This window comes from Biomphalaria glabrata, chromosome 7 (genome assembly GCF_947242115.1).
Source record: "Biomphalaria glabrata chromosome 7, xgBioGlab47.1, whole genome shotgun sequence".
Classification (NCBI taxonomy): domain Eukaryota; kingdom Metazoa; phylum Mollusca; class Gastropoda; family Planorbidae; genus Biomphalaria; species Biomphalaria glabrata.
Window position 1 is genome coordinate 32,203,331 of NC_074717.1, and position 27,997 is coordinate 32,231,327.

The window sequence follows — 27,997 nt, forward strand, 5'->3', positions numbered from 1 at the left end:
GACTGAAATACATTTCACCCAAAGTTTGGGAAACACTGCTGTATGAGGATTTCAAACTAGGGGCCAGAGTCTTGTGGCGACAGACTGAAATACATTTCACCCAAAGTTTGGGAAACACTGCTGTATGAGGATTTCAAACTAGGGGCCAGAGTCTTGTGGCGACAGACTGAAATACATTTCACCCAAAGTTTGGGAAACACTGCTGTATGAGGATTTCAAACTAGGGGCCAGAGTCTTGTGGCGACAGACTGAAATACATTTCACCCAAAGAACGGACGGAGAAATAATCATCATTAAACTCCGTGTGATTGAGAACCTCTGAGCTTCTCTCAATGAGACCGAGAAATAATCATTATTAAACTCCGTGTGATTGAGAACCTCTGAGCTTCTCTCAATGGGACCGAGAAATAATCATTATTAAACTCCGTGTGATTGAGAACCTCTGAGCTTCTCTCAATGGGACAGGGAAATAATCATTATTAAACTCTGTGTGATTTAGAACCTCTGAGGTGTCTAAATGGGGCAGAGAAAAATATATAAGCAGAGATCACAAGCCAAGCGAAAAAAAGAGATCGGATGAAAAGCATACTTTTAAGAAAGAGACATATACAAAGAAACATACGAAGAGATGCGAAGAGATACATGGGCATGCGAAGAGATACGAGGAAATATAAAGAGATACGCAGAGATTCAGTCACATACAAAGAGATACGGAGAGATACAGGAACATTAAAAAAATACGGAGAGATACAGTATATAAGAAGAGATACGAAGAGATGCGGAGACATACAGAGAGATACGTAGAGATAAGAGGAAATACGAAGAGCTAGCTACGAAGAGATACGGGGACACGCGAAGAGATATGAAGATTTACGGAAATTCCCGGCGATATAAATAAACCGTTAAATTTCTAGGAAAATCGTTAGAGACATTTTTTTTTAGATCAGCGACTTAGCGTCCAGGCTGTTTCCTGGTTGGTTCTAGGTTCCACGAAATTTTCACTTGAATAGAGATATTGTAAAAGATAAATCTAGACCTATTGTTATTTTGCTACATTCAAAAGTGACACAATTTTGAAATGGGGTGAGATAAACGACTACAGTAGTTGAATAAATAAAACCAAATTGATATATCATTTTTATTTAGAGAACAAAATATCGAAATAAATGTAGAAAGGGGAACGGCAATGTAGCATTTAATTGGGGCCAAAATAAAGGAAAGCTTACCTCCCACCCCAAAAAAAAAGGGATTGACTTGAGAAGCAAAAGAAAATTAAGTCGAAGGACTAACTTTTTATTTTTAGCCCGGATGGGGGGGGGGGGGTAAGAGAGGATAAGTAAAAGTGCTACTAAATTAGCAGGCACAAAATATGAGAGCGTCTATGTGTTGGGGTGCATTATGAAGCGGTTCTTTCCAAATCAAGTCAAAAGTCTATGTCGGAGAAATAAAGTTGCGCAGGTTTAAAAACAAAAACAGAAAAAAAAGCTTTGTAAAAAAAAAAAATGGAGTCACAAACCTAAGAGCGTAGAAAAGTTCATGAAAATTGTCCTAGAACTTTTACAAAAAACATCAACACTTCCGGTATTCTCTACACCGGATACCCCAAAAAGTGAGATTTTTGACAGTTTTTACGCCATTGATGACAAACTCTCATATGCTCGTTAACCATTGGCCAAAGAAAGAGATGACCTTAACATCATCTGCCCCATAGAGTGCAAGGTCTGAAAAGGGGACTTAACCATTTTTTTTTATACCGTACTTATTTTTATGTGATTTTTTGGATGAACAGTTCAAGGTCACGATAATAACTCTTCACAAGGTCACCCATACATTACAGCAAACAATACATTGTAGAGCAATCTATACATTAGTCAACGTTAAACAATTTAAAGACATCATTCCATTCTCCCTTTACCAAATGAAACAAAGATGGCTTCCTGAAGTAAAGTAACATAAAAGCGCCTTGGTCATCATCAATGATTCCTTTCTTCATCCACTCATTCATTAGCTCAACCTGCATCTGACTTAATTCTTTCAGAACCTGGCCGCCACCTGCAAAGAAACCTCCCATCAAAGAGCCGGTGGTCATTTTGTGCAACCGGTCAGTTTTGTTTTCATAATCTTTGACTGGTTCTCTCTCTATGAAGGTCACCTTGTCAGAGTATTCGAAAAGACCTTTGGGAATCCAAACACTGTTTTTGGGATAAATATCCTTTCCATGTGAGTAGCCACCATCGAGCCACACAAAATAGGACGTTTGGAAAGGGTTTTCCCAGACAGTTCTGTTGATGGAACAAGCACAAAAATTAAAAGTCCTTTTTAAAAACAAAGCAAAGCTTATCTAAAGAACTCCGCCCTTAAAACTATAACTATCAATAATGTACAAGCTATTTTTTTTTAATGATTCCTGTTTTGTTAGTCACAATAAATTATTGTTTAAAGTATCAATTTGATAGGAGAATGCGTGAGGAGGGAGAAATAGCGTTAACAATGATTTAAGGGGACTAAACCCAACAAATTTAGCCATACCTGTGGATACTGAACGATTAATTTTTCTTGTTGGTATCAAACAAAATACCAGTATATAATTGACCAGGTGGTTACTTATTTTATTGATTCGTCTTGCCTATGTCAAAGAATAATTGTGCAAAGTTTCAACTTGATTCGAGAATGGGTATGGGAGAAATAACATGTACACACTTTTTAACTAGACAGACAGAGTGAGTTGATATAAGCTTTGTAAAAAAAAAGTATATTTGTCTTTATTACAAAGAGAGTTTACATTCTCATACTCAAATCCGCCCATGGATCTCCACTCTACAAGGCAGGTAGATGAACGGGATTGGAGAGTTTCAGCACGAATATCTTTAGCTTTGATCTACTTGTATTTACAGCTACTTCTTACCTTCATACAAAATGTTTATTTAAAGTATTTTAAAACCTGCGATCTGTTACTCCAGAATGCACAAGGTCCTGATCGTCGCCTTTTTTTATTGCGTCCAGCCTTCGTAAATATTTAAATTGATTCGTGTTGTGTCACCGACAATGAGTAATTGTGTCAAGTTTCAACTTGATCCAAGAAAGGGACGTGGTAAAATTAGTAAGTACTAGATACCACTATGATACTGAGTAGATATAATAATAATAAGGGTTTTATTTGAGTCCGAAGATTAGTGATGAATGCAGTATTTCCCGTGGCTGCGCAGCCCAAACTATGATCCACATATTTTGCCACAGCCAGGGCAAGCATAACCATTGTCCGCAGGTGGTCGATTTAAATTTTCTTTTCGCCGTCTGAATCTGTCCTCGCCAGCGGATTTTCTTTTGGTCTCAAATGTGTATCTCGCGGCCTTTGTGAGTGACCTTCAGCAGTCTCGTTCTGAGGCCGCATGCAACCAGGTGCTCTCTTCTATGTCAGCTAAGGCTAGTTGGCGCCTAAGCTGGTCTTTGAAGCGTTTCCGTGGGGCGCCTCTGTTACGTCGACCACCTTTTAGCTCACCAAAAAAGACTGCCTTTGGCATACGTTCGTCTCCCATACGGGATACGTGATCTGCCCAGCGTAACTGTCGGACCATAAGAAGTCCCTCTATACTGTCCAGACCGGCGTTCGCAAGGACATCGTTGATTCTAGTGCGGTCTAGCCACCGTATGTCCACGATGGAGCGCAACTATCTTTGATGAAAGCGCTCAAGTAGTCCTAGTTGCTTTCTGTATAGTGTCTACCATGTCTCAGATCCACACAGAAGGGTTGAGAGAACCACAGCCTCGTAGACTCTGATTGTTGTAGGCAGGCGGAGTGATTTATTCCTCCAAACTCTCGCCTGAAGGCGTCCAAAAGCGTTACTGGCCCTGGGCAGACGGTTATCAACTTCCCTTGAAAGTGAGGCGTCATTTGAGACTATACTATCCAGATATGTGAAGTGGTCTACCACGGTAAGGGGCTGTCCGTTTGGGACTGAGTAGGTTTTATTGGGTGACTTCTGGAACATGACTGTTTTCCCGAAAGAGGCGGTAGCGTATGCAAATTCGTGACCGCGTTCTGGAGATCATGTTCATTGTGAGCTAACAGGACGCAATCATCGGCTACATTATGACAATCTCCTTTGTTTTTGTATGGCATTATAGACGTCGAAGATTGAACACATTGCCTTCCGAATAAAACCTGATGTAGATGCCTTCGTGTAATCGCTGCCTCATTTGACCCAGCATTACGCCAAAGAAGATAGCAAATAGAGTAGGAGCAAGTACACAACCCTGCTTCACGCCATTTTCTATTGGGAAGTGATCAGACTGGGCACCATTGTGTCTGATCTGGCCTCTATGTCCCACGTGAAACTGCTAGAGGATGGATAGGAACGTAGGTGGGCATCCCAGCTGGCCAAAATCATCCACAAGCCATCGCGACTGACCGTGTCGAAAGTCTTGGTTAGGTTCACAAAGGCAGCGTATAGGTTTAGGTTCTGCTCTTTGCATTTTTCTTGTAGTTGTCGCAGAACAAATATCATGTCAGATGTACCTCTACCGGCTCTGACACCACATTGGCTCTCAGATAACACCTCGTCCACTAAAGAGTGGGTTAGTCGGTCGAGCAATACTCGAGCAAAGATCTTTCCTGCTACTGACAGAAGTGTAATGCCTCGATAGTTGGAGCAGTTAGACTTGTCACCCTTTTTGTATAGGTATATGAGTTTGTTTTATAACATAAACTCAAGTGAGCCCCGACTCCGCCTATGAGTCCGAAATGCAAGTAAACAGACAAGTTTCAACATTTTCAACTAGACTATCAGAATCTATGAACTAAAACAGTATTTCTCAAAATTTTACTGGTATCGACCCCCTAAATAAGAAAACCAGAATCGTTGGAGTCCCCTTTAGTCAGCTGGGGACCGGAAGGAACGCCCTCAGTAGGTTCCAGAAATGTTTTAAGAACATATATTATTCCATTGCATAGTTTTCTACATGTATTTGTAGACGAAGCGATGAAAACTCTATAACAACGTTGAAGTCCCGCATTAAAGCTTTAAAAAAGCATTCTGTACGGGGTGGGGGAGGGAAGCTTTGGTAGCTTTTAGTTCAGATATTCTGATAATCCTGCTAAAAATAATGAAACCCACTATTTTACCTACATTTCGATCTCATGGGCCAAACTGAGTTTATGGAAAAAACAATCTTTCTTTTTATTCTTGTTATAGTTTAGTTGGAAACATTGACCTTTCAATATGTTACCCTTAACATTGTTGAATTTGTCTATTGATTATAAAATTTCTTCCACTTATTTTCTAGCCGTTTTTTTTAATATGTTTCTTCATATCTCTTCCACATTTATCAATATCACTTTCTAATTATCTACTTTGTCTTGTTTTTATTGCTATGAAATAAAAAAAAATGCTAACCAGACCCTAAAAATCGAAATGCAAAGAAGATTAGTTTGAGACGCAAATCCTCTTTGTTAATACGATGTTTTTATCCAAGATTAAAATTCTGTATTGATCCATGACATAGATGATTTAACAATGCTGTGAGTGGTTTATGACATACTTTCACTACTCTCTAGACTTTAAATACTGGCTACAGTAGATTTTCCTTAATAACTAGACTTAGTAACTAGACTTAGTAACTAGACTTACTAACTAGACTTACTAACTAGGGTTACTAACTAGACTTACTAACTAGACTTACTAACCTATTTATAAAATACATTTTCGACAATGTGATGATATCATACTCAGGAATGTAAGACTCACATAGGTGATATTGGACTAGAACATTATCCGTCTTATACTCTGTACTATTCATGATTTCAGCTATACGATCTTTGTATCTGACAACATACAAAAAGTTGACATGTTTATACAGGCAAGAAGTACTTGTGAGCTGTGCACCAATTGAAAAGTAGAAATAACTGAGATCAATAAACACAACATCAAGGTACATTAACAAGAGCACACACAAAAATGGCAGAGGAATCGCAAACCAGAAAAATGAAACATTTAAAAACAATACCTCCTTTATACAACTTTTACCATTACCTATCCCTTTGTCTGTTGGCCTGTTGGGGCACAATGCAAGACTTGTCAACTGACTTTCTCCATTCCTTTCTGTCTTTTGGCTTAGAACCTCTTTCAATGGCAGTCCGGTCCATTCTTTTACGTTGTCGTTCCATCGCTTTCTCTGTCTGCCTTTTCTTCTTTTTCCTGGTACTGTTCCCTAAAGGAATGTCTTTGCGAGCCCCGAAGACCTTGTAATTTAGAAATAGATTTTTAGCTTGCGTTTTTTTTTTTACGATAGTTAGCAGGCCATCAAGGGGTCCAATCGCTGCAGTAACCCTGTCACTAATCTCTTGGTTTGTGATGCGGTCTTTGAATTTGATTCCTAGGATCCTTCTGTAGCATCTCTATTCCATTGCTAGGATCCTCCTCTCTGACTCTGCAGTCAGCATCCAAAACTCGCACGCATATAACTATGTGGCCATGCCCAAAGAGGCATCAGTCTGATTTTAGTGCTGAGGGTTAAGCCTTTGTCTTTCCATATTATTTTAAGTTTTGAGAGGGCTGCTGTGGACTGTGCAATTCGGGCCAGTAGTTCAGGTTTCGTTTCCTCATCTGAAACAATAGCTCCGAGGTATTTGAAGCTTCTGACACTAGTCAGCTTTTCACCTCCAATACTGATGCCCCTTTTAAGGCCCTGTTGGCTATTGGTCATAATTTATTGGGTTTTTTTTCAGGGATTTATTTGCATACCATATGCTGCGGAAGTCTTGTCTATGCGCATCACCAAGTCAGCTAGTTCTTCTTCTGTCCCTGCTAGGCCATCAATGTTAGTAATTCTTCTTCCTCCAATGCTTACAGTACCTTCATAGCCCTCGAGAGCATCTTCCGTTATTCTTTCAAGGAAGATATTGAAGAGTGTTGGTGAAAGTAGGCAGCCTTGACTTACTTCAACTGTGGTTTTAAACCAGTCCCCAATATTATTGTTAAAGTACACCGTAGAGGTTCTGGATAACTTTAAGTATGTTTTTATTTATGTTGTACTTTTCTATTGTCGCCAAGAGTGCACCACACCATAATCGATCGAAAGCTTTCTTGAAATCAATAAAGACATGGAAAAGATTCTCTTGGCGTTGGAGGTATTTTTCACAGAGTATTCTGAGGTTTAGGATTTGTTCTGTTATACAACTTATAAAGCGATTATTTTGCTTTTGATAACTAATGTATGATATCTATTTTAAAAAACGTAAAATAGCTATTGTAACAAGCGTATTGAAACAGTTCAAGAGTAGAGCTTGCTCCACTCCGTTAATGTGAATGTTAAACAGACCCCAATTCATAGTTGCCTCAGTCATTTTGTTAGTTTCCTTGACAATAGATACAAAGTCACATACCTATAGTAGGGCAGGTCAACGAGTTCCATGACTATAATCTTTGTATGCCTCTCTCGACCATGTCTCGTTTTCTCTACGAAATCTTGACCCTTCCTGTCCACGTACACAACCAGGTTGACGTCCAGTCTCAGAACTTGTCTCAGATACGACAAGTATTGATCATAGGTCCTTGATTGATGACTCCATGAGCCTCGGCCAATGTCCATCAAACCGGTGACCACAGTGAAGTTATATAAGCCTTTTCAAATACAAATAAGCTTTTGTCATTAAAAAAAGTTAAATTAGATCAATATTCCTATATGTATTGTCCAAATATAAAAATCAAATATAATTTTGCATTTGAGAAAACAAATATTACTCATAGTACCCGAAAATGGTGTTTTGTTTATACGTTTATCAAAGTGTTTTGTATGCTATAAATGTTTCTTTTTGAAGAAATTCTTGGCGAAGCAAGGGAGTCTTAAACTGCGTCAGAGGGGTCCGGGGTGGAGCCCAGGTTTTCAAGCGTTTTCTTAAGTTCTGAGCTTCATAGTTCACTTTTCTCAAAGTAAAAAAGGGCGCAAAAGAAAAAGGTAAAAGAAAAGGACTGGACAAGCCGATATTGACGTGTCTTCTCGCATTAGAGCCCACTATTTGATCTAGTAAAAAAAAAAGCTGCAGATCAGAGGCAGCACCAGCCAATACTATTATGTGAGACATTTCCAGTTACATTTAGCGTACGTACGTCTTAGCAAAGATCTTGTCAACTAAGACGTCCTGTAAGGGATACTTTCTATTTTTGTTACTCAAAAGTTTGGGGGGGGGGGATGCGTCACTTTGATAATCACTGGTATCACAATAAATAGTTTGGCGATTGTTTGACGTATTGTATGGTTTTCGGGATTTTCGTATAGCTGGTGATAACATCTCTGTTCAGAAGCGTAATTGGATCTCTGATAACTCCATTCTACAGTCCACTCGGCTTCCAAAAGAACATCATTATTTCTATACCCTAGTCAACATATTTACATAAGTCGTACTGAGATGACTGTATGCGATCTATTTTTTTTCTTTTTTTTTGCGATCCCTTCTGAAAGAGACAGCTGGATTGCGCTGGGCAAGGTCGTGAGACACACATTTCAGACCAAAATAAAAGCCCTTACCAAAGAGAGGTTCAGACGACAAAAAAAATGTTAAAACGATCCCTGGCGGAAAATGCCTTGTCTTCATCAGGTCACAAATTGGTTTGCGATGCAATCATCCTCAGTTGTCAAACTCGAACACAATCTTATAATTATAAACTATGTTTTTTAACTCTTTCTTTCCGTACATATTTTCCACGTTCCGATGAATGTATTCATTTAACCCATTTGTGTTTCACTACCCTGTTATGATTAAATTTCAATAATTTTTTCTATGTTATCCGAAAATGTTTTATTAGACATAGAATTATAGAGGATTGCTTTCTCTTTTTATATAATACCAATGAAAGTTAAAAAAAAAAAAATTTAATTAATTTTTTGAGATCAAATCAATGTTGGTATCGACAATTAGGAGAGAAAAAGTTTGGTGACTAAAGAATCTATTAATGTGGATTTAGACCTTCCCAAACACCTCATAACAAGGTCTAGTAAAGTATAAGCAGAAGCCAAAGGTTCAAAGAAATGTGTACATTATTTTAAAATTAATTAACTAAATATTAAGGTTGAAATGTAAAAATGGATTTTTCATCAGAAAAAAAAACATTCCATAGAAACACTGGGAACAAAAACTGATCATCAAAACTGAAGGAAAAAAACAATGGCCGACTAACAGGAAATGACGTCAAAGTGTTGTCATAGAAAGAAGCGTCAATTTGTTTTATTGCATGATTTATTTTATGGCTTTAAAAGAATCAGCTTTTAAATATTGCTAATACAAGCACACACACAAATTTACCTTTCTCTGGGCCAAACACTCCAAAGTCTTCAGTCGTATTAAGGGAGCCCGTTGTCAGAAATCTGTTTTTATTATCCAATACTCTAACAAGAGGAACTAGTGTTCGTGGGTCCTGCAGCCAGGATATTACTATAAACGTGAGTGAAAGCAGTAAAGCAATTACAAAAGTGTTGAAACCAGTCACCTTTGAGCACCGAGTGGCTCCCATGACGAGAGCGTCCTGTAGTGAGTTGTAACCACGAGTGTACCATGGCTTTCTTAATCGTGTGTCACGTGTGAGGGAGAGAACGTTTGGAAGGGTAAGGTCAATACTATACACGTAAACAAGTTAAATAAACAATAAAATAAACGTGTTACTGGCTAAGCGTTTATAATAGATTAAATGTAAACTAGTCGACCCACGGCGTAGCATACGCCGTTATTTTGCAGTGCCGGCGTTAGGCCTCTATGTAACCGCAGTGTGCCCCTCACTTTCAAAGGAACGGCGCTAATTCTAGGTGTAAATTATTAAATTAAACCTTTTTATAACTTATAACAGAATTCACGCAGCCTCCTGATTTACGAGGAGCTCCTTGAAAGCTCCTGAAATTGGAAAATATACGAAAAAGTCATGGAAATATCCGGAAATTATTAAAAATCTTTTGAAAACTCGAAAAACATATTCCTGAAATATAATAATATATATTTAAAAATTGTAATTTTGGGGTGTCATTCAAAATGGAAAACGCCAATCCTACGCGCGATGAATAAAAAACGGCATTATGCAATACCCGTAATTGTGGAATCTAGTGAAAAAAGCTTCTCGCGCCTCAAACTAATAAAGAATTACTTGACGTCAACAATTCTCAAAGATAGATTGAAACATTTGGTAATTCTTGCTACTGAGCGTGAGTAGGAAACAGAATTGTTATGATATACTGTATGACTTCACTACACGCAAGGCTCGTAAAGTAGTTATGTACGTAGTAAAGAATGAATAAAATGTAAAGACGAATTTATTTTCTATTACAAATTCTTAAATTTCACTTATTATCCTTATCCTTACCCAAACTTAGCCCCGCGAAATCCGTTTCGCACAGGGCCTCACAACGGTTGAGTCCGGCCCTGCTATTTAGTGACGGGTGAATACAGAGTAGATTACTTGTTCTCCCCCCCCCCCTCTCTTTTTACACCGCTAAATTTACGTGAGGAAGAAATAAAAAAAAGAGTGATCTTTCTTGGTGACAACAGTCCGGCCCTGCTATTTTGTGACGGGTGAATACTACTTGTCCCCCCCCCTCCCCCCCAACCTCCGGTTTTTTTTCGTAGGGTAACTCTATACGTCCGACTTCCAGAAATAAAAGAGTGATCGTTCCTTTACTTCTTCTTCTTGACCAAACTCTTGAGCCATGAAGAGAATTATATATATACACATTTTATTTGGAAACGGCTCTATCGGTTTTCTCCAAAATTTCAATGGATCTATATAAATAAATATATTGGCCACATTGGGAAAACTCGAGTTTGATCTTTATAAAGGTTTGCAAATGTTTCATTGTCGTAAAATTAATTTTGGCTTTGAATTTCTTTTTCTCTTAGGCCAGAAAGTGCATCTGTAAATGATGTCAACAGGGAATTACCGCTCTCGTTGTATTTATATGAGAGTCCTTGTAAACACAACACTTTTCTGTAAGGATCAATAAAGCCGTCTTGGTCTTAGTCTAAGTCTTAGTCTTAGTCATAAGAGAGTTTGAATCAATGAATAAACACACACGAACGTTTGCAAAATGGTCAAAGTAACAACTCTCTAGGGTCCCTAGCTAATTATTCTACCGATGATGTAACCATGAGTAAGACTAACACACGGATTTAGGGGGAACACCTGATAAACACATTATGAAAACATGATAAACGCCTGAAGAAAACCTGATAAACACCTGATGAAAACCTGATAAACCTCTGACAAAAACCTGATAAACACATTATGAAAACATGATAAACACCTGATGAGAACCCTGATAAACACCTGATAAACCTTATAAAAACCTGATGGAAAACCTGATAAACACCTGATGAAAACCTGATAAACACCTGATAAAAACCTGATTGAAAACCTGATAAACACCTGATGAAAGGCAGTAAAAGCAGGAGAGAAGACACAAAAAATTTGAACTGAGCTCAAATAGTAAAAAAAAAAAGTTACCACCTTCAGACCATGCGTTCTGTAGGGCAGATGATGTTAAGGTCATCTGTTTCTTTGGTCAACGGTAAACAAACAGGGTGTCATATGGCCAGCACAACGACCAACAGTCTTTACTTTCACCAACTTAAGTCAGGTACTCAATAGAGTTGGGGCGCCCTAAAAATCCCGAAATTCAAAATCCCACTCTTCAATGACATTCAAACCCATGACCTCAAATTCGGAAGCCAAGAGCTTAACCACTCAGCCACCGCGGCCGTGAGTTAACATTGCTCGACAGCTTGCTATTTCATTGTGTTTCTACATACATTGGATAGAAACACATACATAGATGTCACCCTGCCGGACCAAGTACAACAAAGGACGTTTGGACCACGAGGCCTTCATCAGCTACAAAACAAACAAAAAAAAAAACAATTAACACAAAATATACTTAAGTTAACTTATCTGTCCGATGTTGTTCTCTATTGAGGCAGAAAAGAAATGAGCTACGCTGGTGTAAAAGCGCGGGAAAACGGAAGGGGGCGGAGATGTCAGGCAAAGATGAATGGGAAAAGGGGGTACCGTAGTGTTAGTGCCCATCGCATATTCAATAAAAGTGTGCTTGTTGTTGATCCAGTTAGGTTGGAGGGTGCCTGACATGTATATAAGTTTGTTTTCGATCTGGAGACATGTGTTTTTGTCATTGCATTGTTGTATAGCAGTGACGAGGAGGTCGGTGGTACCCCTATGATGTGTGTTATTAAAATGGATAGAGACGGGCTTAGTTGCAAAGTTACGAAAGTCTATAAGGTGTTCTTAGAGTCGTGTTTTTAAGGTTCTGCCTGTGTTTCCAATATAGACCATTTGACACCTTGAGCATATTATAGCATATATGACTCCTCTACTATTACAGTTAAATTTGCCACTGATCTTTAGGACAGGTGATGGTGGGGGTGATGAGCGTGTGTTTGCAGGTCTGACAGTTACGTCGCTTACATGGTCAAGTGCAAGGTTCATTTCAAATGTTGTGGAGTTAAGTGTGTACTAATGTCTTGTAGGTTTTGGTCTCGCCTGAATACTACAAGAGGTGGGGATGAAAAGACGTCGCGAGTATGTTCATCAGCTAGGAGAATGTTCAGGTTTTTGAGAAAGATGTTTTTTGCTTTCACATTGTGAGAGTGGTAGATTAATATCAATTTGGGCCTCTCATCATTGCCAGATTTCGTTTTTTTTCTTGAAAGCTTGTTCTCTTTTAAGATTCTCCACTCGCATTTCAATGGCTTTTTCAGTAAAGTCATTGTCGTCTTGGCAAAGGCTGCGGATACGTAGAAGTTGGGAGTAGGGGATAGAATCTTTGCTGGATGGTGGATGGGATGACGAGAATAGAAGATAGCTATGGCTGTCATTATCTTTGTAATGGCAGGATGTAGACAGAGTATTTTGGGTTATGTTTATTTCTATGTCTAAGAAGTTCACTCTAGTTCTGGAAATAGTTTGAGTGAAACGAATGGCGGGATTGAAGTTGTTAGTTAACTCAATAAATTTGATTAGTTCATCCTCTGTCAGAGATGTTTTGCCTAGGCCTTCATCAATGTATCTCCTATAAAATTCGGGAACGGGACCCGTGTAGGATGAACAAATGTTAAGTTCTAAGAAGCCCATAAATAGGCTAGCATAAGATGGACCGAATGTCATACCCATAGCTACTCTGCTGATTTGGTCGAAAAATTGCCCATTAAACTCGAACGAGTTGAGAGTAAAACAAGCTCCGTAAGGCGAACTAGAATGTCAGTGGATATAGATTTGTGTTTGTTTTCTGGTATATCAAAAAAGTAACGGATGGCTTTAAGGCCGTCAGCATGTGGAATGGAAGTGTAAAGGGAGCTGACATCTAGGAGGAAGAGTAGGTATTCTTTGTCAGGTTGTAGTATGACTTTTGCTAGTGTTGACAGGGCGTGGTTGGTATCTTTAATGAACGTAGGTAACTTTTCGACTATAGGTTGAAAGATTGTGTCCAGAAAGCGGGAGATAAGTTCAGTCGGGCAGGAACAAGCGGAGACAATGGGTCTGCCGGTGTTGTTAAGTTTATGAATCTTAGGTAAGAGGTAGAAATATGGTTTTCCTAATTCGCTATCATGGAGTCGTAGTTTGTGGGCCGATCGTGGAAGTAGGCAATAATTTTATCTATTTCAACCTTAACTATTAGACTATTTTGTGTTAATTGTTTGTTATTTATTATTTTTTGTTTGTTTTGTAGCTGTAGCAGATGAAGGCCTCGTGGCCCAGACGTCCTTTGTTTTACTTGGTCCGGCAGGGTTACATATATGCATGTTTTTCGTATTTTCTATACAGTCGTTTACCCCTGCAGCAGTAAATCTTTGTTTTTTGAGTCTTTGAACTTACATACATTTTAAATTGAAATTGTTTTACAAAAATTGATAAAGATATCGGGGATTGTAACAATAAATTTTAAACACTAATCTCCTATTTATTGGGTATTGTTGAGAGAGAGAGAGTGTGTATGTGTGTGTGAGAGAGAGAGAGAGAGACGAAGAGAGGAAGAGAGGAGAGAAAGAAAAATAAAGATAAACTTAAACGATTTGTAATTAGCACAAAACAAATGTAAGTAAACCTTTCCATCTGTCTCCACATCGCATGTATTTTTAAATACCACAAGGTTCAAAGCTGATCAGATTTCAGTTTATGTGGACTTAAGTTTACAAACGTCTCTTTTTATCTGACCTTATAAATTACAGACGTTGCTGAAAAGAGAAGATGATTAGGCCTATGTCCTAGGCGCGTCCCTGTGTCAATAGAGCTCTACAGTGTTACTCATTGACTAAGGAAGAAAGAAAGAGAATTTGTACACTTTTGTCCTAGCAAATGGAATAAGAAATGAGCCTTGTGATTGTGTCTTTGAGTAATTTATTAGAGGCCCCCTAAGGGGAAAAGCCGCTATTAGGTTTGTGCAAAATGTCCGTCTGTCCGACTGTCACACTCAGATCTCGAAAACTAGAAGAGAAATGAAAAATATTATTTCACCATGAGATGTGGATTGAAAAGTTTAGGTGCAACGGCTTCTTTTGGTTTTCTAAAAGCAAATTGTTTAGTTTATAAAATTAATTATGCAAGCGATTTTTTCATAAAAATACACCAAATCTAAAACAAGTACGTAAATGTAAGGGAGGCAATGTTACTATATGCTAACAAAGTAGGACAATTTTTCGTGTATTTTCAGTATCACTAAGTCAAATATATTTATAAAATGTATTAGAAATGTTCACAACAAATATAAATATTAGTTTAATGTGCTTTTTCTTGTCAACTGGCTGCTAAAAGTAAAAGAAAACATTTATGTTTGTTTATAAAGGCTAATAATGTGTGTAAATATCACGCACATTTTTTTAAATGGACTTTTTATGCAGAGACTTTCGTGCAGTAGCGTGACAAGCATATGCAAGACCCGGTGCTATCAGTTCCCTCAAAATTTAAAAATAATCGGATTTTATTTATTTTTTGTTAATAAAGATGCTTATTTTTGTGCGTTTTATCGGTCGATAACTGGCTCGTATAGATGAAGACATTTTTTTGTCTAACTAGGCTGTGTGACGTAGTGTATTTTTTCCTTTGACGTCATATGGAATTAACCCTCGTTATCTGACTCGTATTTTAAAAAGACATAATAGCTAGATTAAGATCTTATCAAATTTTTTAAGCTAGATCTAGATTTTTTTTACAGTATATCTAGATTTTTTACAGTAGGCCTATACCTAGATATATCTAGAACAAGCCAGGAAAACCAGTGACTTGGCGGAGTTTAGGTCATTGGTTAATATGCATGACTAAATGCATGACGCGTAGGACGTAATCATCCTTTTTTGAAGTAACGTCTGTATCATAAAGATAAGAAGATAAGATAGGATTTTTTAAACAAGATCTCTATTTATATTCAAATTAAAATCATTCTAGGTCTAGTTTAAAATGATATAGGCTAGATCAAGATATAGAATTTCAATTTCTAGACTTAAAGTGTAGATTTTGATTTCCAAACGTCTAGATCAATATTGCAAAGCTAAAACTAATCTACTATTTTTAAATTTAATGTTGCATTCAGTCTATTGATAGATTATCTAGGCTTTTTATTTTCATATATCTAATTACATCTAAATTCCATTCCATATTTATATTTCAGATCTAGCAATAGCTCTGCTGTTAGCTGTGCTGAGACATCGAAGTAGGCCTACAAGAAAGATATCTATTCTTTTCTTCTTTCTTTTTTTTGTTCAATTTTAAATCAATGCTGAAAGATTATCTAAACTCGCTCGTCTGACATATTGTACATATCCAGTAGATGTCATGCCCTAATGACATATTGTACATATCCAGTAGATGTCATGCCGTAATGACATATTGTACATATCCAGTAGATGTCATGCCGTAATGACATATTGTACATATCCAGTAGATGTCATGCCGTAATGACATATTGTACATATCCAGTAGATGTCATGCTGTAATGTCATATTACTATAATAGGCTATTCGTTTGTAACCAGTTTGTTATTAAGTTATCAGCAATGCCTGGTCGTGCGGTTAGCGTGTTGGACTGATTATCTCGACGGTCCCGGGTTCATACCCAGCTCGCTGCCACCCCCCGTCGTCCAGCTGCAGGTTTGGACAATGAAGTTAATTATCTTTCATTTTGAAAGAACATCCGAAACATGTAAGACAGAAACAGAAATGTACAACGGCAAATAAATCTTTGAAACATTATTACTTTTGACCATCAAAATAAAATCACGTCTTGAATATTCCTTGCGAATAGGCGGATCCGACAGGGATCTGACGGGAGCCACCTCTGATATATCACACAAACTCTCTTTGTCATCTTGTTAGATTTTCTTTTTGTGTTTGTAGATTATGGTTCAGTGTTTTATGTATTGTTGATGCTTGACTTTTTAGCCTTCTATCCTGAAGAGTCTCTAAATTTAGTGATTTTTCTTAAGGTGACATTCTAATCAAATTTGAATATTCATTAGCATGGAGAGACGAGGGAATTTTATCCAAAATAAAAACACAATTTGTGTACAAAATTATTAACTTTTCTTAACAAGACATACTAGCACTTACATACCTGCAACGCCCGCTGATTTGTTCCCAGGTATTAGATTGTTTATTATAGCCGGGACACACCCACTTTTTGTTTAAATAAATGGACCACGTGTTAACGATGTACTTTTTTAGCCCGTGAATTAGTGTATCTGTTACAACGAGATTTTACAGTCTGCTCTCTTTTTCCTTCTTTCTCTCTCTCTCTCTCTCTCTCTCTCTCTCTCGAAAAAAAAAAAGAAAAAGACTCTAGTCTAGATCTATCTTATTAGTGCTATTAGGATTAGTTTTCTTTTTATTTAGACAGCTTCTAAAAGGAAGTGGAAATGACTTTGGGCGTATTAAAAATGAGTGGACTTATGGAAAAAGAAAGTGTTGTTTAAAAAATACTGAATTCTTGATTTTTTTTTTTTCGAGATTTTTTTTTAATGCTTTCTATGTAGACTGCGGCCCTTTGGGGAAATACCGAAAATAAAATACAAAGGTTTGAAGAGCTTGCGGTGTTTCGCGAATAGCGGTCGTCAGATTGCGAATATGTCAAAAACCGTTCTTCCCTTCTTAGGGCCCGGTATCGTTTACATTCCATCACCATCACCATCCCTCTCCTTTTTTTTCGCAGAGAAATGACTTTTAAAGGCGACAGTTTGTTTGTCATTCACTAGTTTCTAGTGTAGGTATGAATTAGTTTTTGCAATAATTTATTAAAAAGCCTTGTCTTAAACAATATAAATGGAACAAATGAGATGAGTTGTGAGACCAAATATTGTTTTTTACTAGTCACCTTTTCCTGACCTTTTATGAATCTTTTTATGAATCTTAGATTCTACTATTGACAAAAAGCTTTGCACCTATTCTTCTTCTTCTTGAAACTGTCAGGTAGAGTTTGGCCTTCGGCTCTTGGAACTCTAGGCCAGCAAAAGTGAACAAGAGTTCCCTCTCACCGGCCTGTACACTGATCTGTCTGGCGGGTGGGTCAGACTCGTGGCAAGAGGCCGCGTACTCTAAGACCCCCGCCATTTTCCTTTCTATGCCAGGCTAACCGTGCGGGACACGTCATTTATGTAATGGCCCCTTGAGGAACAGCGCCTGGATTGTGACAAGGTTGTGGGAGCTTTTTTTACAACTCCGCGCAGTGCAATGAGGATGCTCTCCCACCCCTTTAGGCACCCCCACGGGAGTCTTGTTTTGCTACCCTTTAGCCTAATCGTTTCATCCTACGATCGTTTCCACCCGGGCGCCACTATGAGGCAGGGTAGCATGCCAGGCTTGGGCCTATAACTCACACCCAATTTGAGTTTAAACTGCTTTGAATGTAGACAATAATAATATAGACCTACTTTATTTTATGTTCCTCTAACCACTCTTTCTTCAGAGTTTTGCAAGACTAATGGACCTCATTCACCAATTGTAAACAAACAACATTTCACCACGTGATCTTATTGATAAAACAGAGAAAAAAAGCTGTCACGTGACAACCATCATGAATTAAACATTAGATCGTAAATAATATAGAAGAGATAGAGCACCACATGGTTAAATGTTGTTTATTTACGGTTGGTTAAGGAGGTCCATTATAGTTTCTGTAACAAAGCAAAGTTTCATATGGACGTACTGAACACAATGAATGACTTTATAATGAATGTCTCATTCAGTCAGCAGTCAATAGAACGATGGTGAAACGCTCTGTGGTAAACTCGACCGTTTTAGTGCGCGCAAAATGGGTAGACATTGTTTGGTGGATACATATTACAAATGTCTAATTTATAAGTATCTTTTGATTAATGGGTTTACTTGATAAATATTCAAATGTATAAAACCTAACTGCAAATGCAATCAATTTTAACCTCAAAAAAATTTTTTTTTAATTCCAAATCCGTCAGCTGTATTCTACCCACACGTTGAAAAAAAGGTGATTTAGATTTAAGTGTTGTCCCTTAAAAAAAGGTGATTTAGATTTAAGTGTTGTCCCTAAAAAAAAGGTGATTTAGATTTAAGTGTTGTCCCTAAAAAAAAAGGTGATTTAGATTTAAGTGTTGTCCCTAAAAAAAAAGGATGCCTTGGAAAAATAATATTTACTTATTTCTATTTCTTTATTTCACTGGCCAATAAGGAGGTCTATATAGCGAGAGAGAGAGAAGAAATTTTTGAATTGTTAGAGTACAAGAATGTTACAATTATAAACATTTTGTATGTATTATTTATTTAATGTTTTAATGCACATGTGTGCCCATAACCAACAGAGGTATTTCTATTTGTTCGTATTGAAATAAAAGGGAGATAATACAATTATGACAAATATAGCTTTCGACACCAGGTTAATTCCCTTGAAAACAATAAATAAGTTGCAAGTTGCAAGATCACCAAAGTTACCTCAATGGTTCTAAGAGGAATTAAAACTCCAATCAGGAAGTTTTAAAACTGGCCAGTGCACACAGTCACACAGGATCTATGCTGTTTCGAGTTATGAGACAAAAGACTACGTTGGCTCGAATATGTCAAGGATGTCCTATATGCTGAGCTAACCTACAGAGATGTCAGAAAGTGAGCTTTAAGGACTACAGGCTTTAAATGAAAGTACGTATGTGCAAGCCTCGTCGAGGCTAAAAGGAATGAAGCTGCAATAGACATGAGAAAGAAGGCTGCCCTATCAGATAACCCTAAAACCACTGGAACAATTGCCCCCCCCCCAACTGAGTTGGCTAACAGCGCTACCCCAAACCACCAAGCTATCAAGAGAAAGGCCTCAACCTGACTTTTTTTCTTTTCGCCGAAAGTTGAGAAACACAGCTTTTTTTTATTCTCATACAGACATATGAGCATGTATATATATGCTGTACGCACGTTTATGCATAGGGTTAGGGTTTACTGGGCGTTAGGGTTTGGAAAAAATCGCCCCCCTCCAAAGTTCTAGATCCGCTAGTGCCTAAAACAGGAACATCCATGGATGCAGGAACTGTGTCAATCTTTGCCGCTCCATATTGGCTTGTTTATTAACACAAGAACCCAAAACTAGTGATTTATCTGGTCGCAAGATGATGCGCATCCATTCTCTTTCGGAAGGCCCTATTTCACCAATCGTAAACGTACAACATTTAGCCACGTGATTCTCTATCTCTTCTATACAAATTACGCAATCACGTGGCTAAATATTGTTTGTCTACGATTGGTGAATGTTGTCCATTGTAGCAATAGGTCAAATAGGCATAAGGCCGGCCATATATATACATATACATATACATATATATATATTGTAATAACTTAAGTGAGGCAACTCAACGAGGTACATCGATATTTATTGACAAGACATCACAGGTACACAAAAACATCTATCTTAGGCACAATCTCTCCATATTGGCTCTCTACTTGGGCGGAAATCGTTAGTCTCTTCATGTCAACATCCTGTTCTAGTTTGGTTACTAGAAGTGCGCATCTCTGCACTAGCCTGGATGGTGGTGCGCATGGCAAAGTCATAACATTGCCCCCGTCTTAGCACTTTTCGTCCCGAAAAGAAACACTGCAGTGGAGCTTTGACAGTTCAGGTGGAGGTCGATCGGTGGGAACCACAGACTTTAGGGTGTCTGTTGCCCACAAAGCCATCTGCACAGTTTCCCATGGTCGTCGCTTCCTCTTCTTCCAGTTGGCAAGTCTACGCTTGAGGCGATATCGTGGTCGCTGCTTCGACCTCATGACGATAGTCTCTGATGCCAGCCAGCTGACACATGGAGAGTTAGTGGAGGTCAGGGTTGCCAGCCACGTAACACAAATGGATGTTGTGGCGATCACCGTAGATTCCAGGGTTGTTGTTCTAAGACGCTGAGTCAGGGGACCTTTTCCATGGACGTGTTGTGACACAGTTGTAGGCCCACAGCTAGCCATGGTTTCAAGCACATAGTCTTTCTCAGCTTCATCTGTAAGGTAAGCCCATGAAGCATCCTTGTAATGTTCATCCACCACTACATCAGGTTTCGCTGGGATTAATTCATCACCGTTCAAGTCACTTTCACTGATGTGGGCAGAAGTACACATTTCAAGTCAAGTTCAGGTCTTGTAGCTGGGTTTCTTGGCATGGGCATTGTCCCCACAGGACGCCGCATATACAGTTCATGTCAATCGCCTGGATGCAGTTGCCAAGTATGGAGTTCTCTCTTATGCCGCTGCCAAAGTCAAATTCGTTGTTTCTGCCTCGGCCATTGTTGGGGCCCGTATTCGCAATTTCACCCGACGACATCCAAGGCAAGAAGGCAAGGAATCAGAAACGGTCTTGAGGCTTTCATGGTTTGAGTTCTTATCAAAGGTACTGACAGATAAACAGAGGTCTTTAAGGTCCACAGCAGCCAGCTTGGACGCAGACCCAACGTTGTCTTGATCTGTCCGCCCGTTGCAGGTATACCAGGAACAAAAGTTTCAGGATCATAACAGACTTCTCTAGTTTCTTCATTTGTTTCTTTTCTTTCAATTCTGTATATCCCATTGATATCACCGCAGCAATCGTTGTCACGTTTCTCGCCATGAAAGTCATCCCCGCCAGACTTGCCCACAACACAGTCACAGACAGCGCTCCAATCCCCAGCGCCTCCATCACCACTGTTTGTGCAGCCACAGTCCTGACCAGGTAACTGCTCCTTCCCTAACGAGTTTATTCCTCCTTTTGCTTGTGATACAATTGTATCACTTTGGTCTATTTGGCCTTCTACTTGCAATACACTTTCATCAACTTTGTTCAACATTATGTTCCTGTTCATGTTCAGTTGTTCATCAAATGTATCCAAAAAGTCCTGGATCTTGCCAATGAACTCAACAATCCCAAGTTCAATTTCAAATGTGTAGGTCTCCGGATCTTCTTCTTCATTGATCAGAGCTTGCCTCAGACGAGCCGTGAGCGTTTCCCTGCTACCGAGGGATTTTAAACCTCGGTCCCGAAGCTCTTGTCTTATCTCTTTAATTGAGAGCTGATGTAATAGCTTCAAATATGTCATGATTGTAATCAAAGCCTACCTCCTCTCGTTGAGTTGCCTATAATCCCACTTCTGACACCAATTGTAATAACTTAAGTTAGGCAACTCAACGAGGTGCATCGATATTTATTGACAAGACATCAAAGGTACACAAACAACATCTATCTTAGGCACAATCTCTCCATATTGGCTCACTACTTGGGCGAAAATCGTTAGTCTCTTCATGAACATCCTGTTCTAGTTTGGTTACTAGAAGTGCGCATCTCTGCACTAGCCTGGATGGTGGTGCGCATGGCAAAGTCATAACAATATATATATATATATATATATATATATATATATATATATATATATATCAATTATATCACTATCATTGTGTAAATGTAACATTAAATTCAAAATTTTGTTTTAAATTATCATGCACATAGTTTGTTTCTCTATGTACGACTGAGTGTGTGAAAATGAACATAGGGCTCAATACAATTGTAACTCATTCATGAGAGTCTATTTAAAGTTACAGCACAAAGAAAATATTTAATAAGAAATCATGGAATTATTATAATTAACATTATAATTAAACATATATACATTTAACACATCTAATAACACATAAACTAAAGACCTAGCAGATTTTTGGGGCCCTGTCAGAACATAGTAGAACTAACTGCAAAGATTTAAGCTGTACCATTGGAGAAGCACTGCATTTTTTTTTTTGAGATTAGATCAATAACATCTTCGTTTTAAAGATCAAGCTCATGTTTGTTTTATAGATAAATTATGTGGTCAGTGTAAGGATCAATCACATCCTTATTAAAAAGTATAATTCTCTAAAGTTCAAGCCATTTTTTTTATCCTCAATAAATAATGTTCGACTACAACTGTCTAATAATCTAAAGAAATTAATAATTATTAAACACAGCTTTCATCAGTCTAATGATGCAAGCAAATCATTCCTGTACAGTGCTCAGTGTGTCTGACACTGCATCCCACCTGTAGGTCATGACATACTCAAGTTTGTAGTTCTCTTCATTCACCTGTACCAGGTATGTTAAATTACTTCTAGCACAGGTGTCATTCTATTGATACGTTCAATTTTTTTCTCTCTCTCTCTCTCTCTCTCTCTCTCTCTCTTTAAACTCTCTTTCTCATTCACCCATGTCTTTGGGTATGTTAAAATACTTTATTTCCAGATTTCAACATAGCTATACTTTTTAATCTCTATTATTTTTGTTACTGTTTCTCACGCTTTTCTTCCTATCTTATGGTCTAGCATCTGTTTCTTTACAACACTCTTTGCGTGTCATAAGAAATGATATAGCGAATATTCTCCTCTATGTCTCGATCTTTCAAGTTTAACGCATTCGTTAGAATTAATAGATTAATTTGCACAATGTTAGATTCGATGTTCCAACTGAAGGAAGAAAACAAAAGAAATGATAGAATAAAAGGAAGACAAATCAAAAGCGACGGTGACAATTCTAATCTGTCTTTCTTTTTAAATAAACTGAGCAACACATTGACAGAGACACAGTGACATATACACAGTGACATAACCACAATGACACAAACACAGTGACACAAATACAGTGACTGAAACACAGTGAGATAACACGGTGACACAAACACAGTGATACAAACACAGTGGCATAAACACAGAGACACAAAGACAGGGACACAAACACAGTGACACAAATACTGGAACAGAAACACAGACATAAACACAGGGACACAAACACAGTGACACAAATACTGGAACAGAAACACAGACATAAACACAGGGACACAAACACTGGAACAGAAACACAGACATAAACACAGGGACACAAACACAGGGACACAAACACAGGGACACAAACACTGGAACAGAAACACAGACACAAACACAGAGACACAAACACAGGGACAAAAACACTGGAACAGAAACACAGACACAAACACAGAGACACAAACACAGGGACACAAACACTGGAACAGAGACACAGACACAAACACAGAGACACAAACACTGGAACAGAAACACAAACACAAACACAGAGACAGAAAAACAGTGACACAAACACTGGAACAGAAACACAGACACAAACACAGAGACACAAACACAGTGATACAAACACAGGGACAAAAACACAGTGACACAAACACAGGAACAAAAACACAGTGACACAAACACAGGAACAAAAACACAGTGACAGAAACACAGGGACAAAAACACAGTGACACAAACACAGGAACAAAAACACAGTGACACAAACACAGGAACAAAAACACAGTGACACAAACACAGGGACAAAAACACAGTGACACAAACACAGGAACAAAAACACAGTGACACAAACACAGGAACAAAAACACAGTGACACAAACACAGGAACAAAAACACAGAGACAGAAACACAGGAACAAAAACACAGTGTCACAAACACAGGGACAAAAACACAGTGACACAAACACAGGAACAGAAACACAGTGACACAAACAAAGGAACAGAAACACAGAGACACAAACACAGAGACAAAAACACAGTGACACAAACACAGAGACAGAAACACAGAGACACAAACACAGGAACAGAAACACAGAGACACAAACACAGAGACAAAAACACAGTGACACAAACACAGGAACAGAAACACAGAGACAGAAACACAGGGACAAAAACACAGGAACAGAAACACAGAGACAAAAACACAGTGACACAAACACAGGAACAGAAACACAGAGACACAAACACAGGAACAGAAACACAGAGACACAGACACAGAGACAAAAACACAGTGACACAAACACAGGAACAGAAACACAGAGACACAAACACAGAGACAAAAACACAGTGACACAAACACAGGAACAGAAACACAGAGACAGAAACACAGGGACAAAAACACAGTGACACAAACACAGGAACAGAAACACAGAGACACAAACACAGTAACAAAAACACAGTGACACAAACACAGGGACAAAAACACAGTGACACAAACACAGGGACAAAAACACAGTGACACAAACACAGGAACAGAAACACAGTGACACAAACACAGGAACAGAAACACAGAGACACAAACACAGAGACAAAAACACAGTGACACAAACACAGGAACAGAAACACAGAGACAGAAACACAGAGACAAAAACACAGTGACACAAACACAGGAACAGAAACACAGAGACAGAAACACAGGGACACATACACAGGGACACACACACAGGGACACACACACGGGGACACACACATGGGGGGGACACACACAGAGACACAAACAGTGACACAAACACAGTGATACAAACACAGTGACATTAACATAGCGTGATAACAATGAGACACAAACACGGTTGAACAACCATTGAGACATGATTCAACTAACTTATGACAACAACGAATATTTGTTTCTTACAGTTTAAATCATTCGATACAAGTAGATACTGGAAGAAAGATGTAGCAGCCATTATAGTGCTCTTTCTAGTGTAGAGTTTGGAAACTAATGACATAATCACATTTTTGTCTCGGATTGGAGTTATTAACAACTAATGTTACTTACAAATAGATAGATGGTAGACAACTCAACTGCTGTAAGTGACTAATCAAATTTTAAATAACTTAAATAACTTCTTTGTGAACAGTACTAAATATTACTTTTATTATAATATAGACAAAAACAAGTTGATATGAGATAAAATAAATGTACTAGACATTAGAATTTTTTTTTTATTTTTTTTTACAAAATCTAACTCACTACAATAATACAACCTTTGTGTCACACTGTGGAATCGTCTCCCCTAACGGAGGCCTATGACGACATAGCCACCTATCTTGCATCATTCACAACTAATTGTTAGCATCTTCCCACCGTCACCATAGAAACACATAAATAGACAAACAGACCCCATAACAATATTTAAAGTGCGGGTAAATGCGAGTTCCATAACTATCTGATATATATGTAAAATAAACATGCACTCTCTCTCTCTCTATTTTTCAAGTGTACAATCAGTGGCGTAATTATGGTGGGGGGGGGGGGATGGGGGGATTTTGAAAATCCCAAATGAGTGTTCGAAATTATTATTTTTTTACATTAAATATTAAATATTACGCCAGTATGTCATGTGATGATGTCGAATGTCAAAATGCAGTGTCCCCTCAGAGGTTAATCTCCCCGGGCCCCCAAATGATGGCCAATTCGTAGCTACGCCACTGTGTACAATACATTCTTAAGTAGTTGTTTACGTATCATGTCTTTACCCACAACCCTCTCTTCCATCCACACATAGCCCTAAAACCAGACAAGCAGGAGAGGTCAAAGCATAAAGTCTGCTCTTGTTACTTCCAGGGAGGTTCCGTCACGTGGCCACAATGTGAGCATCGCTGCCACGCCCATTTATCATTGCGAAATGCGTCTGAGCTTTGGTTGAGGTGCATGGAGCATGGTAGAGCTAGGTGAATAAATGTGGTCGTTTGGGCATTGATTCATCTGAAATACACTCTCATAGCTTTGCGTCCAAAGGAGAAAAAAAATTAATTCATTTCCGTTTGAAATAGACAATTATAATTTTAGATCCCTAGTTATTGGAAGAGAGATAGACTCCATTTGAGATACAGTGATATTGTTCTATATTCATTGATATCTAATACATAAAGCAGAATGTAAGGTGCATGTATGTGTGTATGTATGTGTGTATGTATGTATGTATGTATGAAGGTACGTATGTGTGTATATATGTATGTATGTATGTATGTGCGTGTGTGCAGTAGCGACCTTAGAGGTTGGCAAGTGGGGCAACCACCCTAGGCCCCGCACCTGATGGGGGGGGGGCGAGATCGGAGATTCCATTGTCATCGTCAGCTTCGATAACCAGATCAGTTCTCATAATCTAGGATATTTGATACCATTTGATTTGATATGATACCAATTACTATGTAACTCTCAACATGACATTTTTGGTTTCAAAATACCGTTCAGTTTCGGTAAAGACAGCATCTTATGACCAGTCCAGTGGTAAAAATTACACACAAAAAATAAAAACACTGGAGTATTTTTGTCGTTAATTTTATTTTAAACCCTTCCACGAATGTCGGACCTGCGAAAGTCAATGAACTACTGTAGCTCCTATCTCACTCTCTGTTCTTATACCAAAGACAGAGTATTGTGTTTTTCTTGAAAAATTGGCAAGATAGTAACTGGATGGCAATTAACAAATAAAGGTTAGTGTGACTGGAAGCATCTTGGTAATAAACTTGTCAGCACGATGTTTTTGTGAATCACGTTCAGTGTGTGTCAGCCTGGTTGGATTGAGCTCTGTCCAATAGTAGCACAACGGATAACAGAATGCTAGAACAAATTACAAAAGAAAGACTGCATTGGCGCGAAGTCTGAACAACAAGCATTTCGTGGGAGAACAGATCAACTTTATGCACCAAACAACGGTCAGTTTTAGGCTTGGTTGAGATGCTGGCCCAATTCGACTAAACCATCTTCGACTAATTAAGAACTCCGTAACTCACGACCATATATTCGGGCAAATTATTCAAAACGAGCTTATGGACCTGGTGGGATCAGAGGTAAAAGGGAAAGTTATTAATAAAATCAATCAAGGAACAGATGTCCCATCTATTACGTTTTGTGGACGTATCAGATACAGACGTTAAGGTGGAGAACACTTCATTGAATTTGTAGATGTTGAAAACGCAACAGGAAATGGTTTGTCAGAGTCTCTTCTCGCCGTGCTGGAGAACCTTGGTCTGGACATCGCCGACTGTCGTAGCCAGGGTTAGGACAATGGTGCGAACATGAAGGGAAAGCACCAAGCCGTTAAAGACGCATATTATCCACATTTACAGTCAATCATTTTACACTCTGTGCGGCTGCCATAATCTGAAATTTGTTTTAGGAGACATAGCTAAATGCAACTCTCAAGCTGTGACGTTTTTTGATATCATAAAGAGATTTTTTATATATAAAGGTTTTGCTGCGTCATCTTAAAAGTGAAAAAATTCGGAAGACACAGTGTCTTTTGCCTTTCATGACAACAAAATCGCTGTCAGAAACACTATTGTTGTGCCATCAAACGAAAGAATTCTGGGAGTCGCTATTGACTGTCGCTGACACCACAAATGATCAATTAGGGAAAAGTATAGCCAAATGTCTAGCGAACTTTTAACAAGGAAGCTTTAAGGAATTTTTATCAGCTTTATCATATAGTATAATATTTTATTTGTTATGAATACTGTCAGCAAAACGTTGCAATCTGCTGACATGCAAAGGCCTTCTTACAGTTTTTAGAAAGTACCGGGACAAAGATTATTCTGCTGCACTGAATACAACAAATAAATTGCTTCTAAAATAAATGACTATCTGAAATTCAAGGAAAATAGAGTTGTGACAAAGAGTTAGACAAAGAATCAGACAAAAAATCAGACAAAGAGTCAGACAAAGAATCAGACAAAAGAAATAAAAACAATTTGATTAAGAGAGTATAGA

At 38.3% G+C, this 27,997-nt stretch overlaps 1 protein-coding gene and 1 pseudogene across 1 annotated transcript; one reads left to right on the plus strand and one right to left on the minus strand.

The window, feature by feature from the left end:
- Window positions 1-1,867: 1,867 nt before the first annotated feature.
- LOC106076358 (protein HtrL-like) lies at window positions 1,868-9,506 on the minus strand. Its single transcript, XM_056034362.1, has 4 exons — window positions 9,299-9,506; window positions 7,382-7,619; window positions 5,684-5,821; window positions 1,868-2,282 (listed from the first exon to the last, which is right to left on the minus strand). Exons 1-4 carry the CDS (start codon window positions 9,504-9,506, stop codon window positions 1,868-1,870), a joined length of 999 nt encoding a protein of 332 aa, XP_055890337.1.
- An 8,731-nt stretch (window positions 9,507-18,237) lies between these two features.
- Window positions 18,238-27,996, plus strand: LOC129927134 (sarcoplasmic reticulum histidine-rich calcium-binding protein-like; annotated as a pseudogene).
- Window position 27,997: the final 1 nt, after the last annotated feature.